The 17,082-nt window shown below is 42.9% G+C and overlaps 1 protein-coding gene across 1 annotated transcript in view; it reads right to left on the bottom strand.

Moving 5' to 3' along the window:
* The window catches only part of SMAD4 (SMAD family member 4), a 190,215-nt gene that overhangs the window by 44,159 nt on the left and 128,974 nt on the right, over window positions 1-17,082 (bottom strand). The window contains exons 8-9 of the mRNA XM_069219387.1: window positions 5,534-5,584; window positions 1,534-1,717 (exon numbers count right to left, since the gene is read on the bottom strand). Coding sequence (XP_069075488.1) covers window positions 1,534-1,717; window positions 5,534-5,584 — 235 coding nt within the window. The remainder of the gene's footprint in view (window positions 1-1,533; window positions 1,718-5,533; window positions 5,585-17,082) is intronic.

Below are 17,082 nucleotides of genomic sequence, written 5' to 3'. Positions count from 1 at the left end.
ATGCTGTGCAGCATCGGCCAAAAACAAGGGGGAAAAAAACACAATGGTGTGCATGAACATGTGTCATCAATCATGTGCGCATATTACTCTTGATGCAATAGTGGCTCAGCATGGTGACGCAGAAACGCATATACATCACTACATGTGAGCCACTTTATATTTTTTATTTACTTTTCCAAGATGGAGGAAAAATTGAACCATGTACAAAACTGCGTTTTGTAAATGAAGTGGCACACAAGCAAAATGCTTTTATACTCTGAAAAAATGTAATTTTATTTCTGGAAAGATTGTATGGAGAAGGACAAGGCAATGGAGAAAGAGAGAAGAAAGAAGACACAGCGAGGGGATAGCAACAAAGTGGGGTGGCAAGATCAACAGAGGAGCATGATCAATAGAGGGATTTAATAGTGAATATGTAAGGGAAAAAGGTGGGTAGGGATGGGTGGAGGATATAAGGGATAAGCTGGAGTGAGGAGAGTGCAGAACGAAGCACGCAGGGATGCGGGTATTTAAAAGGGAAAGTAGCACACGGAGAGAGCTAGAAAACACATTCAATCCAATGAAGCCATTCCTGGAATGTGAACAGCAGAAGGGTACAAGTCATTCAGTCAAAAGGATGGGAAAGAATCTATGCTCCAGGGGAGGGACAACTACAAAAGGAAGAAGGAAAGCCATCAATCGTCTAATGGTAAGAAATGGGCTGGCACAAGCCCACTGGAAGCCAGTTACAACCAAAATCATATGAAGATGTCATGATGGAGAAATATAAATACAGTGACAAAAGTAGTCAAATGGAAGAGAAAAAAAACATTTCAAGGGAGGATGACAAATGTATACGATTCTGTGGAAGACGGCTCCTAGACATCCTGGTTACATGCTGGGACACCAAGATGATGAATGATTAAAAGTAATATATATTTGAGAAAATAGCAAAGAAGACACCCAAAAGTGGTGCAAGGAATGCAATACAAAAATATAAAACAGCTTACCAGAAGCAGCAAGATAACAATTGTTGTGGACAAAGCAAAAAATGCAGGAACAGGTACGAGGAAGCCTAATGGATATTTTTTTTTAAACCCACGGTGTTTTTGTCACCGAGGCAATTTGATTAAAACATTTCACTCAAATACTGACAGTGTTACATTTCACTCAAATACCGACAGTGTTATCACCCTACAGTATCAACAGAAAAAATTAAACTTGGTCATTGGTCTACTTCACCTTTGGCTTGCTCTTTGGCAATTAAGCAGCCAAAAAACCCCAATCATAAGACACTTTCATGTTAAGCGATTAGGGGAGCTATACAAAAACGTGATCTGCTTGTAAAAAATACATACAACGATGCATGAGAAGTTAAAAAGCACCAAGAATGTTAATCGGAGATAAAACAGAAAAATTAAACCAAGAACAGGAGATAAAGAGGTCATGAGACAAAAGGCTGGTGGTAAAGTACTTAATGACAAAACACAGGTGAGAAACATAAAAAAAAAAAAAATCACAGACATGAACAAAACTAATCATGATCGCTCATACCTTGCTCTTTCTATGGCTTCTGTTCTGTGAACATTAGAAAGCTGGCCAAGGCAAAATCGGTCACCACCTGAAGGATCGACATAGCCATCCACAGTCACAATGGGGCAGTTTGAAGGAACCTTAAATGTTTCCCCAACTTGCACGTCCATTTCGAAGTAAGCAATGGAGCACCAGTACTCAGGAGCTAGAGAAGAAAGAATGTGTAAGGTACTGGACTGCTACCAAGAAATCATTAGGAGCCAGTTACTCAGTGCCACTGTGATGTCAGAAAAGGTTGCTCACCACTTTGCAGTAACGTGTGTTCCCAGGCCTAAGTACCCTAAATTCACTTCATCGTGTAAGGTAAGGCTGCATTTAGTGGACAGTACCAAACATGTACAAAGCTCAGCAACACCATAGAAAGGAATAGGGTCCTTTCATGCCCTTAAAGACCTATTCAAAGCGTTCTCTGTGTTTCTCAAGCAGGAGGAAAGGCCACCTAGGGGGTTAAACTGAGACCATGGAGAACCGGGTGCTTGACAAAAATGCTCGTTTTTATTCATTGCATTTTTTTGCCTCATGCTGCATACTTAGCACTGTACCTTTTATCTAAACACACATCACCCCACCGCCCCAATCACATCCTTTTTTTTTCTAATCCAGTCACAGAAAGACCACACTCATCATGCTCTTCTATGTGCTTTGAAAACTTGTGCTGTCCTGTCCAAGCACATTTTTTTTTTTTTAGCTTACTGTGTGTTTCTACCCTAGCGAGCTTGACAGTAATACAAGGCTAAGCATTGCCCCGAGCCTCTCGACCCAAGCTGCGCAGTGACTGGAAGTGGAGGCAGCACAGATAATCTCAGTGGCAGAGGTCTTTAAATCTTTTCACCAGCGAGGACACTCATTTGGACCACCCCGTCCACAAAACTGGGACCAAATGCCTTTATTGTGTTGGGTGCAGACAGTTTGTTATAAAGGTCGACCTGTGAATAGTAGGCTCCATTTGGTTCGTGTGTGTACCGCACCAAATAGTGTTCTCCTGTGTGTGGAGCTTGTGATAGTCATTTTAAACATCCTCCTTTTTTCGTACCCGAAACTTGCTTAGCATATAAACGTAGGTCTTCCCCTTCCTTTGCGCGCCCTGGGAGAGAATATTCTATTCCCAGTTCCTCAATTGTGCTCATCCTCTCTCCAACAACAGCAGATGGAAGCTCAGAATGTGGGCAACAAACTTAACACCTTGATCAGTCAGAAGGAAAAATCATCCGTAATCCTACTTCTCAGTCATGGGTATGTTCTGTGAATCCATAGAGAATAATTTTTTTCTGTATGCATCCCTGGAACATTTTTCACTCTTCAGCAGCACACCCTCAGTGGAGAGCAGGAGGTGTGATGCTTTTGGCATGAGTTGCTCCTCTTCATGAAGCACTCTATTCGGTGGATGACAGGAGGAGGCCAGTCCGAGTCATGGTTGCTTTCACATTGCCCAGCACAAAAAAAAGTCACTAGCTAATAAGCAATGCGTCCCTTTCTCATCCCTAACGCTAACCGAGGAACTACATCATCAACTGAGCCAGGGGATAATAATAAACTGCACCAACGGCAGCTTTCCTTCGATTCAGAAGAATCATCTCGCAATGGCCTGCTGATCCTAATATCATACAGAGAGTAGTGAATCTCTGCTGATCAACATATGGGTCCGGGAGGAATCCACGGGTGTTGAAATTAATTCTGCACTTCATCTGAGGATGCATTCGCACACTTCTACAGAGAAAAGAGCTATGCCTGTTGTGTGTGCCATAGCTTTTATTAAATTTAAATGTGTTACTACATGTGGCACACAGCTTGCTGTGTGCTTCCATGACTAATGTTTGTGGTTATATTGCGTTCAAGTGCAAAATACAAGTTTAGGACCAACAAGCGCAGGCCTGTCTAATATTAATGGGGCATTTTAGGACACAGGCCTTACAGCTTTCTTTTAAAATATGGAGGCTCAGAGTGGTTTTTTAAAATCTGAACATAAGAATTGCTGATTGTGTAATATTACTGAAACAAGAGTCAAATATGAACAGACCCCACCATGCTCCATAGATGTCCATGTAAGCAACAGGTCCCAAAGGTTCTTGCAATATGGTCAGGACAATGCAGACAAATTGGTTGCTGGAGGGAAGATGAAAGTGGAATCACCAACGTCAGGGCTATTCCAATACAAGCAACACTGTAAATCAGTTACTTTTAACGTAAGTATTAGACTAATTTATTAGGGGTGTGTGCGGAAATATGAATCGGTGTAGTGAAGGTTAATTCTCTTATTAATTATGCTTCCACTTTCCAATAATCATGGAAGTAACTTATACTCAGCACTGGTGAGAGAACAGTGCCTAATAAATATTATTCGGTGTGAAATACCAATATTTATGAATACATTCAGGGCAGAGGTCAGCGATTTTGGGGTGCAGGGTGGTGCTACTAACACTCTTCTTCACATGAGCACAATTCAGTAGGAGGAGTGACAGACTGTCCAGTTTTCCTTCTCTCCAAAAAGGTTTCCGTTTCTTTTTATGACTTAGGAAATCCTCCTGGCGTGACTCCAATAATTTCCGAGAACCTGACAATCTCCACTGCATCAACATCTTAGTCCTCAGCGTTTGCTCATAAAATGGCTAGCGGGCGGTCACTAGTTGATCTTTTGTTGGGCAGTCTCTCTTAACCTGGTTTCTTACTTGTAAAGTTTGGAAAGTGGATGTCCGTAAGCGGCAATTACTTTTGTGGCCGTCAGTAAACGACTAATTCACCTTGACCCACTGTCCTTGCTGTGAGCCTAGGGAACTGCTACTGTTATTTCATTCAGGTTTCTTGCTGGTTAACCTTGAATGGTGGTGCTCCTGCCTCTTCAGTCCAACCCAGCAGATAGTACTGCAAAGGCGAGCAGCTTTGGATACTGTCTTCTCATCAGCTAACTACTGCATGAACATCAATAAGTACTGCAGCTAAATATTCAGGATATTGGATAATGTAACTATTCCAAATCATTTACATTCTTTTTACCCTATCCTGACATGCCAATTTCATTCATCCACAGGTTTCATGTTAGGCCCCATCTTTCTTTGCATGATCCTAGAAGCTCATTTGATATTGGGATAGGGTCAGCCACAATATCTGGATCACAGGGAGTGAACTCCGTACAGCACCATCTGGGGAACAGAAGTGAGAAGCTACAATAGTAGAAAGCAACTGGTCTTTGGTTGTGCCATGGGATTGAAGTCACTTGGCTCAACAAATCATATTAAATGCTCCTTCCCTCAGGGAGGCTTTTCAATGTATATTCTGGCCACACAACTTTCAATTCTAACGGATCATAATTGTCAGACTGAACTTTATGAATGGATATGTACCATATCCAGAGGAACTGAATCTAGTGATCTCAACTTTGCCAGTAGTTTGAGTCACTGTTAAATGTTAGTTTTAACTGTTCGTTTTTACTTATCTGGAGTGAAAATTCTGAATTAAATCAAAGAGTGGACGTGAATGTTATTTGGTACTGTTTACTGTGTACCAAATTTGAGTTTCTTATCTATTCCACTTCCTCGAGTATGCCTAGGTCGCTGAACCTAGGTCCATGGAGGTAAGAGAAGTAACTTGGTCATCCAACTGAAGGCCAAGGACACTAGTAGTAAGCTACAGTACCCAGATCGGATGCTGCAATACTAACTAGTTACTGTCCTAGAAATACAAGAAAAAGAATCAGCAGATCAGTAAATCTAAAAAAAACCTTATTATTTGTGATTATTAAGGTAGCTAAGAAAAAATACATATGGCCATGCCATATTAAGCAGTACAGACTTGGTCATGCATCTCTCAACAGGAGTGTTTTTAGTATCACCTTGGGATATGAATAAATGTAGTCTGGGATACCATCATGAATTAATAATGTAATAATCATAACTTTTTTTTTTTTTTTTAGCTTTCACTATTCCCTACAGGTATTTTGACACAGAGACTGCAGAAGCACACATACCTGGATGATTAGATATAGGAGTCTGGAAAGCAAGTTCATTGTGAACAGGCCCTGCAATAGAAAAACAGTGTATTTAAAATAAAAGTCTCACCTCCTATGTAGTCACACAACCGTAATGACCTAGAACTAAAACAAAAGACTGAAACAATTACATTCAAGGCAAAAGCAAAGAAAAAAACATAACAGGAGCTTCAGCTACAACCCGGACACTTGACATTCTTCAGAAGGTGCACAGATGTAGAGCTTCAAATTCTTTTGTTTAGTAAGCGCTGTTTACCGTTGCTGCTTTCTACAAACTAACTGAGACCAGAAAAGCATTATAGATCCCGTAGGGAAATAGGTTTTGAATAAAACGAGGACTAAAAAAAAAAATGACCGTCCTCTATCCAGTTTCAAAAATGAGACATTGATATTGATCTTGGGTGGCATTTGTGTAATTTCCTTTGAGGAAAGTATGTACAAATATTCATTATTAAGTGAAATGCCGACCCACTGCGCAGTATTTCTTAGTATGAAATGTGTCTGTGCTCATGTTTGGTTTGTTAACTTTCTTTCTGTGATAGGATTTTTACTACAACAAAATTTCAATTACACAACATGGCATAATGGTGGAGTTTGCAGCATTTCGCGTGAGAAGAAATAACAAAAATGGCATGAGATTATGCCATTGTGAACAAAATTTTATGTGGACAGAATTGATATTAATACTAATAAGGTAAAGAGGTGTAGAGGTAAAGAAAAATATACTTACCGTCGATAATGCTCTTTCAGCTGGAAACTCTAACCGCAGGTTCCTCACCTTGAGAATATCCCACGCACCAGACAGCATCGGGAGACCTTTTCATCAGCATTGCTCTTGTGCACCAGCACGCTGTGCCATGTGGTTCCATGTTGACTCTGTCCAGCCCCAGAAACAATGCCACCATTGCACGCTGCAGTCAATTTCTTAATTGATTCTGCCCACACTGTCGGACACAGATCTCAATTAACAATCTAATGCAACAGTGTGCAAAGCTTTAAATTTTGGCCTTTTATACATGAAGGAAAGAGTCTATCCCAAGGAATGGGGAAGTGGGAGGGCGGAGAGCAGTCTGCGTTTAGATAAAGTATCCACCAGAAGGAGCATTACCGAAGGTAAGTAACTTGTTCTTCTGATGGATACTTCTAACTGCAGATTCCTCACCTTGTGAATAGAAACCAAAGCATTACCTCTCAAGGTGGTGGGTCTATGGAATGATTCAAACCATACAATTCTGCAGGACTGAATGGGCAAGTGTCCTTTCAGATACACCTGTCTATCAAGACAGCAGTGCTTCTTCAGCACATAGAGTGAAGTCCATGACTCACGCTGAGAGATGTCCAGAATAGGCACTTTGTGTGCCAACCCAGCTGTAGCTACCTTGGCTCTGGTCAAGTTAGTCCTCAGATCCCCCAGAGGCTGCTTGTTGTCTAATAAGTGGCAGATGTTTATACAGAAAACTAGCCATCTTGTTATGGTCCTTTTCTGTATTGCCTTTCCCTTCTTTGCCCAGCAAACCCCCCACAAACCACTAAGCGTTCATTTAATGATCTTTGTGAAAATTCAAAGCTCTTTTGTGGGCCAGCTGATGAGTCTATCCTCCACCTCTGAGGATGAACTGAAGCTATCACTATGCAGAAGAGTGTTAAGAGAGTAGACACAAGGGAAAGCTGTGCATCAGTTCAAATGGGGTACAGAAGGAAATTGATTGCAAAATTAAGGTCCCACTGTGGCATTAGAAGAAAGTGTTGGTGGGAACATATGCACCAGACTTTTAAGAAAATGCATCACAACAAGTGATTTAAACAAGGCCAGCTGGTTCACTGAGCTTAAAAATGGTGGATATGTAACTTTTAACTGCACCCACAGCAAGGCCCTGCTGAATTAAAGAGAGCAAAACAAGTATAACATTCAACAACTTTGCTTGCAATGGGTCTGTATGTGGGAATTACAACAGACCACAAACTTGTCAGTGTCCAGCATAAACAGATTTCATGATTTGACATCTGGCCCCTAGAATGACATTAACTACTTCAGGAGGGAGGCTGAAAGCAGTCAATTGTCACTGCTTAATCTCCATTGATGGAGGTGTAGACTAAAGTGGCCCAAGTGCAGGACCCACCCTGCCCTGATGCTGCGGCAAAAGATCCTACAGAAACAGCAACGTGATTGGGGGGGCAGATTCTTAGGTCAGATGTTCCAGGAACCACATTCTCCTATCCCAATCAGAATCCACAAAGATGACTTTGGTCCGGTAGTTCCTGATCTCCTTTTAGAGAAATCCATTTCAGATCTTGGGGCATAAGAGGCAGAGGCTCCTATTAATTCAGTATTCCCATGCTCCATTTTATGCGCAATGAGTATCCAAGAGAAAGCCTTCTTAGAAACTCCAATGCGGAAATGTGTTGACACTGTATTTTGGACGATGGTGAAGAGATCATGCCAGGCCTCTCCAAGCCGCTCAAAGATGGTCTAAGCCACCTCCATGTATACATGCCATTTATAATCCACTAAACATTGTCAAATGAGTTTGTCCGCGCTGGTGTTTAACGATCCCAAGAGGTATTTCAGGACAAGGGAGATTCCCTGCTGACTCAGGACCCCACTCCACCCTCCGTGTTGTAGTACCACATGGAGGTGGATTTGTCTGTGAGCACCTGGATCTGCCTTCCCTGTACATAGGAAGGCCTTCAAAGCCAAGCAAATGGTCTGCAACTCCAACATACTGAGTGACGGTGGGTCTCCACAAGAGACCTGTGTTCTCTGACCTCAACCTCTCCCACATGATCTCAACAATCCAACAGCAACTTCTGGGTCTGCACTGTCCCTCTGGGCGGGGAATGGAGAGGAGTCTGCCGCTCGTCCAACTGCGGTCAAGCAGGAAATTCTGCAGGATCTTTTCAGTGTCATCCAAAACCAGGATGGAATCCAACAGGCTCCCTAGGTGCTTTGCCACTGTGACTTCAGATACCCTTACAGAACCTGCATGAGTCTTCTGGTACAGCCTACTAGCATGATGTTCGGGTCAAGAGGCCAACAAGTCTCAGAGCCACTCTCACTGAGTCCTAAGACAGAGGCTGAAACATCGGGATTATAGCCTGAATATCTTGAACTCATTGATTCTGAAGGAAAATTTAAAACTGCACAATATCCAAAACAGCTCAGATGAATGGAAGCCTTTGTGAAGGACCCAAGTGTGACTTCAACGGGTTTATTAAGAACCCCAAAGATGTTCGGATGTTTTCTATTTTCTGGAGGTGGTCTACGGCTGACTGTAGCAAGCTCACCTTCAGCAGCTAGTCATGGAGGTAGGGGAAGACTTTTATCCCCCACCTCAGCAGAAAATTGCCATCACTTTAGTGAACACATAAGGGGCACTCTTAAGGCCGAAGGAGATCACTGAGGAAGAAAATGCTCCTAGCCCACCTTTAACCCCATGTAACTCCTGTGGGACTGCAGGATGGGAATGTGAAAATAGGTGCCCTGCAAGGTCCAGTGCTACTATCCAGTCCAGTTAAGCTAAAGCGGTTTGGTGGGGGTATGGATGGGAGACTAAGCAGTGCAGTGTCTTTGCTGAGGGGCTGCACACTGTTGGCTTGATCCTCGATCTCAAAGGATTGGGGGAGGGGTCTGTTGCCGTGGAAGTGCAACTTGAGGTTGTCTTTGAGCCAAACCACTCTTGAAGCCTCCAAAGGGGAAAATCTGATGGTGATACCATAACACACATGTAGAGAGGCAGAGGAAGAGCCCTGTGACCTACTTTCTTTGAAGCACTTAACAGAAGAGTATCCCTTATCTACAAGAAGACAGGTGCCTTCAAATAGAATGTCCATTAGAGATGCCTGAACATCACCCCCATGGATCCCATCCATGTGTGATACCAAAGCACCATGCAGGTACCAAATACCATGCCCATGCAGTCAGAGATGTACTTCACTGTGTCCTGACCATCTTTAATGGTCTACTAAACTGCTGCTGAACTCCCCTGGGACTGCTGGTAAAATTTCACAGAAAGACCAATAAAGCATGGCAGCAGCATCCCAACAAGCTACTGGCATTGACAAATTTAAGGGCAAGGCTGGCCGAGGAAAACATAGTTTTTCCAAATGCCTCCATCCTCTTCCACTACCTATCTGGTGGGGTCATAGAAAAGGAATTAGGATTGTGTCAACATCAGGGCAGTGCGCGCTTTATGGGCAACTGGAACGCAAAAACCCAGCACTTCCAAGACAACGTAATTCATGCATTATGCTGATGTGCTGATGTTTAACCATTTGCATTGCAGAGTTTAATCCTGAAGACTTCTATTCAAGGTGCTTATAAATACTGTTCATTTGCAATGTATTGCTGCAGACTTTCAGAGCGTGTCAGGGTGTGGTCCCTTTCCAGGGCCTTCTAGAAGCTTCCTCTGCAGCATGAATGGGTGTGGTTTGTGGGCGGGGCCAAGACTCTATATAAGGGAGCCAGCCCAGCTCCACGTGCTCACTATTCAGAGGTCCCGGTGCAGAGCAGCAGCAACTTCCTGAGCTCCTGTTCCCGAGGCCTACTTTGATCTTCCAGGCATTGCCCTTCACTGTGTTGGTGATCCTTGATCAGGGCGGTAAGACGGAGGTCGGGCTGGGCCCCCGATCCCGTTCTCGAAGGCTTTCGAGTTCTTGGGCCTAACTTTCATGATAAAAGATTTTACCTTGTGCGTGTGAATGTGCGCTTGGCTTTTTCTGGCATTTGCATGCTGATATTCGAATCGGCAAGACGCGCGATTCATTTCTTGTGCTTAACTCATGGTATTCATTGTGCGCTACCATTTGGTGGCATTCGAATCGGCAAGATGCACGATTCATTTCTTGTGTTGAACTCGTGATATTCAGTGTGCGCTACCATTTCATGGCATTTACATGGTGGTTTTCGAAACAGCAAGACGCGAGATTCATATCTTGTGCTTAACTCATGATATTCATTGTGCGCTACCATTTCTTGGCATTCACATGCTGGCATTCGAATCAGCAAGACGCGCAATTCATTTCTTGTGTTGAACTCGTGATATTCAGTGTGCGCTACTATTTCATGGCATTTACATGGTGGTTTTCGAATAGGCATTGATGCCTATTGTGTGCAACCATTTCTTGGAACTTACAAGGTGACATTCGAATCGGCAAGACGCGCGATTCATTTCCCGCAATTGAACTTAATGTTTCAAATTGTTTGCAGTGTGCGCGATCATTTCATGGCATTTGCATATTCTTGTTGAAATCAGCAATGTGCGCAATTCATGTTTCTGCATTTAAAAATTAAGTGTTAGAATTCTAGATGTTACATTATATGTGCATAATAAGTCCCTTTATGCAACTCCTATGGTGTTCCAGAAAAAGTTCAGATTATTTCTTTGTCCTCATGCAAAAAGACTATGTTTGATTTTGGATAACATAATTCTAGAGGGTTCTTATGTTTCTAGTCAATGTGTAACTTTTCATTAAGAGATTCATTGAGAAGTTGTATTAATCATTCTTAATAGTTAATAGGTGTGTCTTGGCCTGGTCCTTCTTCTCAGGCTTCTGGAGGTAATCCTACGAACATTTCCCTCAACGTTCCTTCAGCCATTCCCCTAGCTCCTCCAGAACGTTTCTCAGGCGATCCCTTGAAAGCGCAATCTTTCTTGGTTCAAGTGGAATTACAATTTACCTGCCGACCACACACTTTCCCTGATGCCCAATCCAAACTTGCTTTCTTGTTATCATACCTGTCTGGGGATGCAGCTACCTGGGCTATTCCTCTTGTGCGTAAAGACAGTCCCCTGCTTCACAATTGGAAAAATGTTGTTTGGGAGTTTGAAAGAGTATGTGATCGTAGAACTGTGACATTGTTGGCAGATCGTGAATTATTAGACGTGCTACAAGGTAACTAGGATTTAGTGTCCTACTTAGCTAACTTTAATCGGCTGGTAGCCGAGACATCCTGGCCTGAAGAAAAGCAAGCGGCCTTGTTCTACAAAGGACTCAAGGAGGAGTTAAAAGACATTCTTGCTCAAATAGACCCGCAGCCTACAGACTGTCAAGACCTAATAAACCTTGTTTTAAGACTGGATCATCGTTTAGCGGAACGAAGGGGAACACGCAAAAGGACTGAGAAATATTCCTGGCGTGTTCACAATAATAGAGAATCAAGGCCTCAGAAAGAAAGAACGCCAGAATCTATGGAAATCGGTACAATCAGGAGGCCTCTGACCCAAGACGAAAAGGACTTACGTAGAAAGAATGGACAATGTCTTTATTGCGGGCGCAAGGGTCATTTTGCCAAAGAATGTCCAATCAAACCAAAGAGCAAACGAGGTCCTGTCAAGAAACTTGCAGCCAATGCACAAGTCGAGCAGGAAAACTAAATCACCCAAGATGTAAAGAAGGGTTGCTCTTGGGTGTCACCGTGGACCCTTCACAATCTAGACATCTCAAGCTGGACATAAAAGTTCAAGTAAAGAAAAAGAACTATTTCAAGAAGGCCCTCGTAGATTCTGGGGCTACCGGGAACTTGGTTGACACCCAATTGGTCTGCACATGGGGGATCCCATGCATTGAGAAGAAGACTCCAGAAATAATACAAGCAGTAGATGGAAAACTCAGACTGTTCCCTTGTCGGTGATCTGTGAGGGGAAGAATCAAAGAAACAAACAGAAAGAGAAACTCATCCTTGACGTGATCCATGCTCCCCTGTATGGAATTATCCTTGGCTTACCCTGGTTAACTCATCACAATCCTGAGATTAATTGGTCAGAAAGAAAGGTCATATTCTCATCAGCTCTATGTAAAGAAAAATGCTTCAAAAAGTCTCAAGTAACCAAAGCTGGCAACTCTTACATAGCCACTGCAGCGGAAAAAGAAGTTAAGTTGCCCAAGCAGTACTCATCCTATGGAGATGTATTCGATGAAAAAGAAGCAGAAAACTTGCCTCCTCATAGACCTTATGACTGTCAAATTGATCTAATCCCAGGTGCGATACTCCCCAGCTGTCGTGTATACACCCGGTCAGAACATGAAAACCAACATTTACAAAAGTATCTAGATCAATTCTTGGAGAATGGTTTCATCCGCCCTTTTAAGTCTCCTGCAGCCTCTCCTTTGTTTTTTGTCCCTAAAGCAAATGGCGATCTTCAATCTTGTATTGACTATAGGGCTTTGAACAAGGTCATCATCAAGAATAAATACCCCTTGCCCCTGATTCCGGTCTTGCTGGAACAAGTAAAGAAAGCTAAAATCTACACTAAGCTCGATCTACGAGGTGCTTATCATTTAGTCAGAATGAGCGAGGGCGATGAATGGAAAACAGCGTTCAAGACAAGATATGACCTCTTTGAATACACCATCATGCCTTTTGGTCTGTGTAATGCTCTAGCAACATTTCAATTTTTTCTGAATGACGTTCTTAGAGAGTATCTCGACATATTTGCAATAGTCTACATCAATTACATTTTGATCTACTCTGACAATGAAAACGAACATGTACAACATGTCAAGAAAATTCTCGCAGCCCTTCGAAAGCACCTTTTATATTGTAAACTAACCAAGTGTGAGTTTCATGTTACCACAGTTGAGTTTTTAGGGGTTATCCTTACCCCTCAAGGTATGGTTATGACAGAAAAGACAGTACAAGCCGTATCTGATTGTACATCTCGAACAGTCTTTGGAGTGGGCCAATGTTTCCTGGAGTTTGCAAACTTGTACCGCAGGTTTATAAACCATTTCTCTCAAACAGTGGCCCCAATCACTAAGTTATTGAGAAAGAAAGAAAAATGTGTATGGTCCCCAGAAGCTGACCAAGCCTTTTCAACTTTGAAGGAAGCTTTTTTCCACTGCCTCAGTCCTGACTCACCCTGATGTGGATCGTCCCTTCATAGTGGAAGCCGATGCCTCAGATGTGGCAATTGGTGCAGTCTTGTCACAACGAAGCAAAGACACTGGCCAACTTCATCCTGTAGCTTACATGTCTCGCAAGCTGAACGAAGCCGAACAGAACTATGTCATTGCGGAGAAAGAGCTTCTGGCGATTTGTGACGCCTTTAAAGAATGGAGACATCATTTATTGAGTGCCAAGTACACTGTCACAGTATATACTGATCATCGCAATCTCCAGTTCATGAGTTCAGCCAGACTTTTGACTCCTCGGCAATTACACTGGATGTTGTTTTTTGCCGAATTTGATTTTGTGGTAACTTTCCGTCCTGGTAAAGACAATCGCGAAGCTGACGCCTTCTCCCGCCAAGAGTCTACCACGGTGCCTGCAGTCCAGACCTCCAGAGTTATCATTGCTCCAGACAAAGACGTATGCATCATAAAAACTGAAGATTTCTTTGAAGATATCCGTAATTCCTTCACCCTTGAGAAATGGCAGACATGGGCTCAAGCAGACCCCAAAAGGTCAATCAAGCAAGGACTACCTTTCCATGATGCTCGCTTGTTCGTGCCCACTACCAAGCTTCGCAAGTTAGTATTTCATTGGTTGCATGTTATGCCTACGGCAGATCATCCAGGAACTCCTTAAACTCTTGAATTAATCCAACAATACTTTTGGTGGCCTACTCTGACAAAAGACGTCAAAACAATGGTTAACTGCTGCGAAGTCTGTGCTCGCATCAAGACAAGTCATTCAAAACCGAAAGGGTTGTTGCATCCACTCCCAACTCCATGTCGACCTTGGGAACACATCTCTTTAGACTTCATTACAGGACTACCAGTGGTTCAACAACATTCAGTAATCCTTGTGGTAGTAGATAGTCTCACGACAGTATGGACATTTCATTGCCTGTAAGAAATTGCCCACCTCCAGCGAACTGGCGACCATCTTACTAAATAGAGTGGTCCGTTATCATGGGCCGCCAAAAATGATTCTCTCCGATCGAGGGTCACAATTTGCCTCCAATTTCTGGAAAACATGGTGCAAAACACTTCAAGTCAAGTCCACACTATCTACTTGCCATCATCCTCAAACAGATGGTCAAACGGAGAGACTAAATCAGACTTTGAAGCAATACCTGCGTGCTTACGCTGAGAAAGCACTTCATTCTTGAACATCAATGCTCTGGTTAGCTGAGTTAGCCTACAATAACTCATTTCACACTTCCATCGGTGTTACACCCTTTTTTGGCTTGTTTGGCTATCATCCTGACACCTTTCCCATCACGATCCCTCAAGAAAGTTCTCTTACACCAGGTGTGTCGGAAACCCCTCAACACCTTCACCAAACCCAGAAATTGATTTAACAGCATTTGGAAAAGGCCAAACAAAAATACAAAAAGCATTACGACAAGAAACATTGTGAGGGACCTCAGTATCAACCAGGTGATAAAGTGTGGCTTTCTACAAGACACACAGGGCCTGATTACAACTTTGGAGGAGGTGTTAATCCGTCCCAAATGTGACGGATATACCACCAGCCGTATTACGAGTTCCATAGGATATAATGGACTCGTAATACGGCTGGTGGTATATCCGTCACTTTACCGTCACTTTTGGGACGGATTAACACCTCCTCCAAAGTTGTAATCAGGCCCACAGACTTCAAGAAAAAGCACATGTTTAATCCCAAATTCACAGGTCCCTACACAGTCCTTCAGCAAATTAATTCTGTGATCTATAAACTGCAATTACCAGGGTCACTACGTATTCATCCAGTGTTCCACACTTCCCTCCTGAAAAAAGCAGTCCAGAAGGTCCGCCCTCATCCAGCTCCAGTTTTAGTACAGGGGGAAGTGGAATATGCAGTCAAGAAGGTGTTGGATTCCAAACTGAGAGGGCGTAACCTATGGTACTTAATCTCGTGGAAAGGTTGTGGCCCTGAAAGTAACTCATGGGTTTCCGCATCTGATGTTCATGCTCCACTACTTGTGAGGCGTTTTCATCGTCTCAATACAGGCAAGCCAGGCACTAAAGCGCGTCCGGGAGAGGGGAGTACTGTCAACATCAGGGCAGTGCGCGCTCTACGGGCGACTGCAATGCAAAAACCCAGCACTTCCAGGACAACGTAATTCATGCATTATGCTGATGTGCTGTTGTTTAACCTTTTGCATTGCAGAGTGTAATCCTGAAGACTTATATTCAAGGTGCTTATAAATAAAGTTCATTTGCAATGTATTGCTGCAGACTTTCAGAGTGTGTCAGGGTGTGGTCCCTTTCCAGGGCCTTCTAGAAGCTTCCTCTGCAGCATGAATGGGTGTGGTTTGTGGGCGGGGCCAAGACTCTATATAAGGGAGCCAGCCCAGCTCCACGTGCTCACTATTCAGAGGTCCCGGTGCAGAGCAGCAGCAACTTCCTGAGCTCCTGTTCCGGAGACCTACTTTGATCTTCCAGGCCTTGCCCTTCACTGTGTTGGTGATCCTTGATCAGGGCGGTAAGACGGAAGTCGGGCTGGGCCCCCGATCCCGTTCTCAAAGGCTTTTGAATTCTTGGGCCTAATTTTCATGATAAAAGATTTTACCTTGTGCGTGTGAATGTGCGCTTGGCTTTTTCTGGCATTTGCATGCTGATATTCGAATCGGCAAGACGCGCGATTCATTTCTTGTGCTTAACTCATGATATTCATTGTGCGCTACCATTTCTTGCCATTCACATGGTGGCATTCGAATCGGCAAGACGCACGTTTCATTTCTTGTGCTTAACTCGTGATATTCATTATGCGCTACCATTTCTTGGCATTCACATGGTGGCATTCGAATCGGCAAGATGCGTGATTCATTTCTTGTGCTTAACTCATGATATTCATGGTGCGCTACCATTTCATGGTATTTACATGGTAGCATTCAAATCGGAAAGACGCGCAATTAATTTCTTGTGTTGAACTTGTGATATTCAGTGTGCGCTACCATTTCATGGCATTTACATGGTGGCTTTCGAATCGGCAAGACGCGCAATTCATTTCTTGTGCTTAACTCATGATATTAATTGTGCGCGACCATTTCATGGCATTTACATTGTGGCAATCGAATCGGCAAGACGCGCGATTCATTCCTTGTGTGTAACTCTTGATGCTCATTGTGCGCAACCATTTCTTGGCACTTACAAGGTGACATTCGAATCAGCAAGACGTGTGATTCCTTTCCCTCAATTGAACTTAATGTTTCAGATCGTTTGCAGTGTGTGCGATCATTTCATGGCATTTGCATATTCTTGTTGAAATCAGCAAAGTGCGCAATTCATGTTTCTGCATTTAAAAACTAAGTGTTAGAATTCTAGATGTTACATTATATGTGCAAAATAAGTCCCTTTATGCAACTCCTATGGTGTTCCAGAAAAAGTTCAGATTATTTCTTTGTCCTCATGAAAAAAGACTATATTTGATTTTGGATAACATAATTCTAGAGGGTTCTTATGTTTCTAGTCAATGTGTAACATTTCATTAAGAGATTCATTGAGAAGTTGTATTAATCATTCTTAATTCCTTCCCAGGTAACCAGATGTCTTGAGGCCTAGTTATTTAGTCCATGCTTAAGTTATCCATGGTTACAGTATGGCAATGCTTAGAATCAGAGTCTAGTAAAGAATAATAT

This window comes from Pleurodeles waltl, chromosome 1_1 (assembly GCF_031143425.1).
Source record: "Pleurodeles waltl isolate 20211129_DDA chromosome 1_1, aPleWal1.hap1.20221129, whole genome shotgun sequence".
NCBI classification, from domain to species: domain Eukaryota; kingdom Metazoa; phylum Chordata; class Amphibia; order Caudata; family Salamandridae; genus Pleurodeles; species Pleurodeles waltl.
This window is presented reverse-complemented; position numbering and strand designations above follow the sequence as displayed.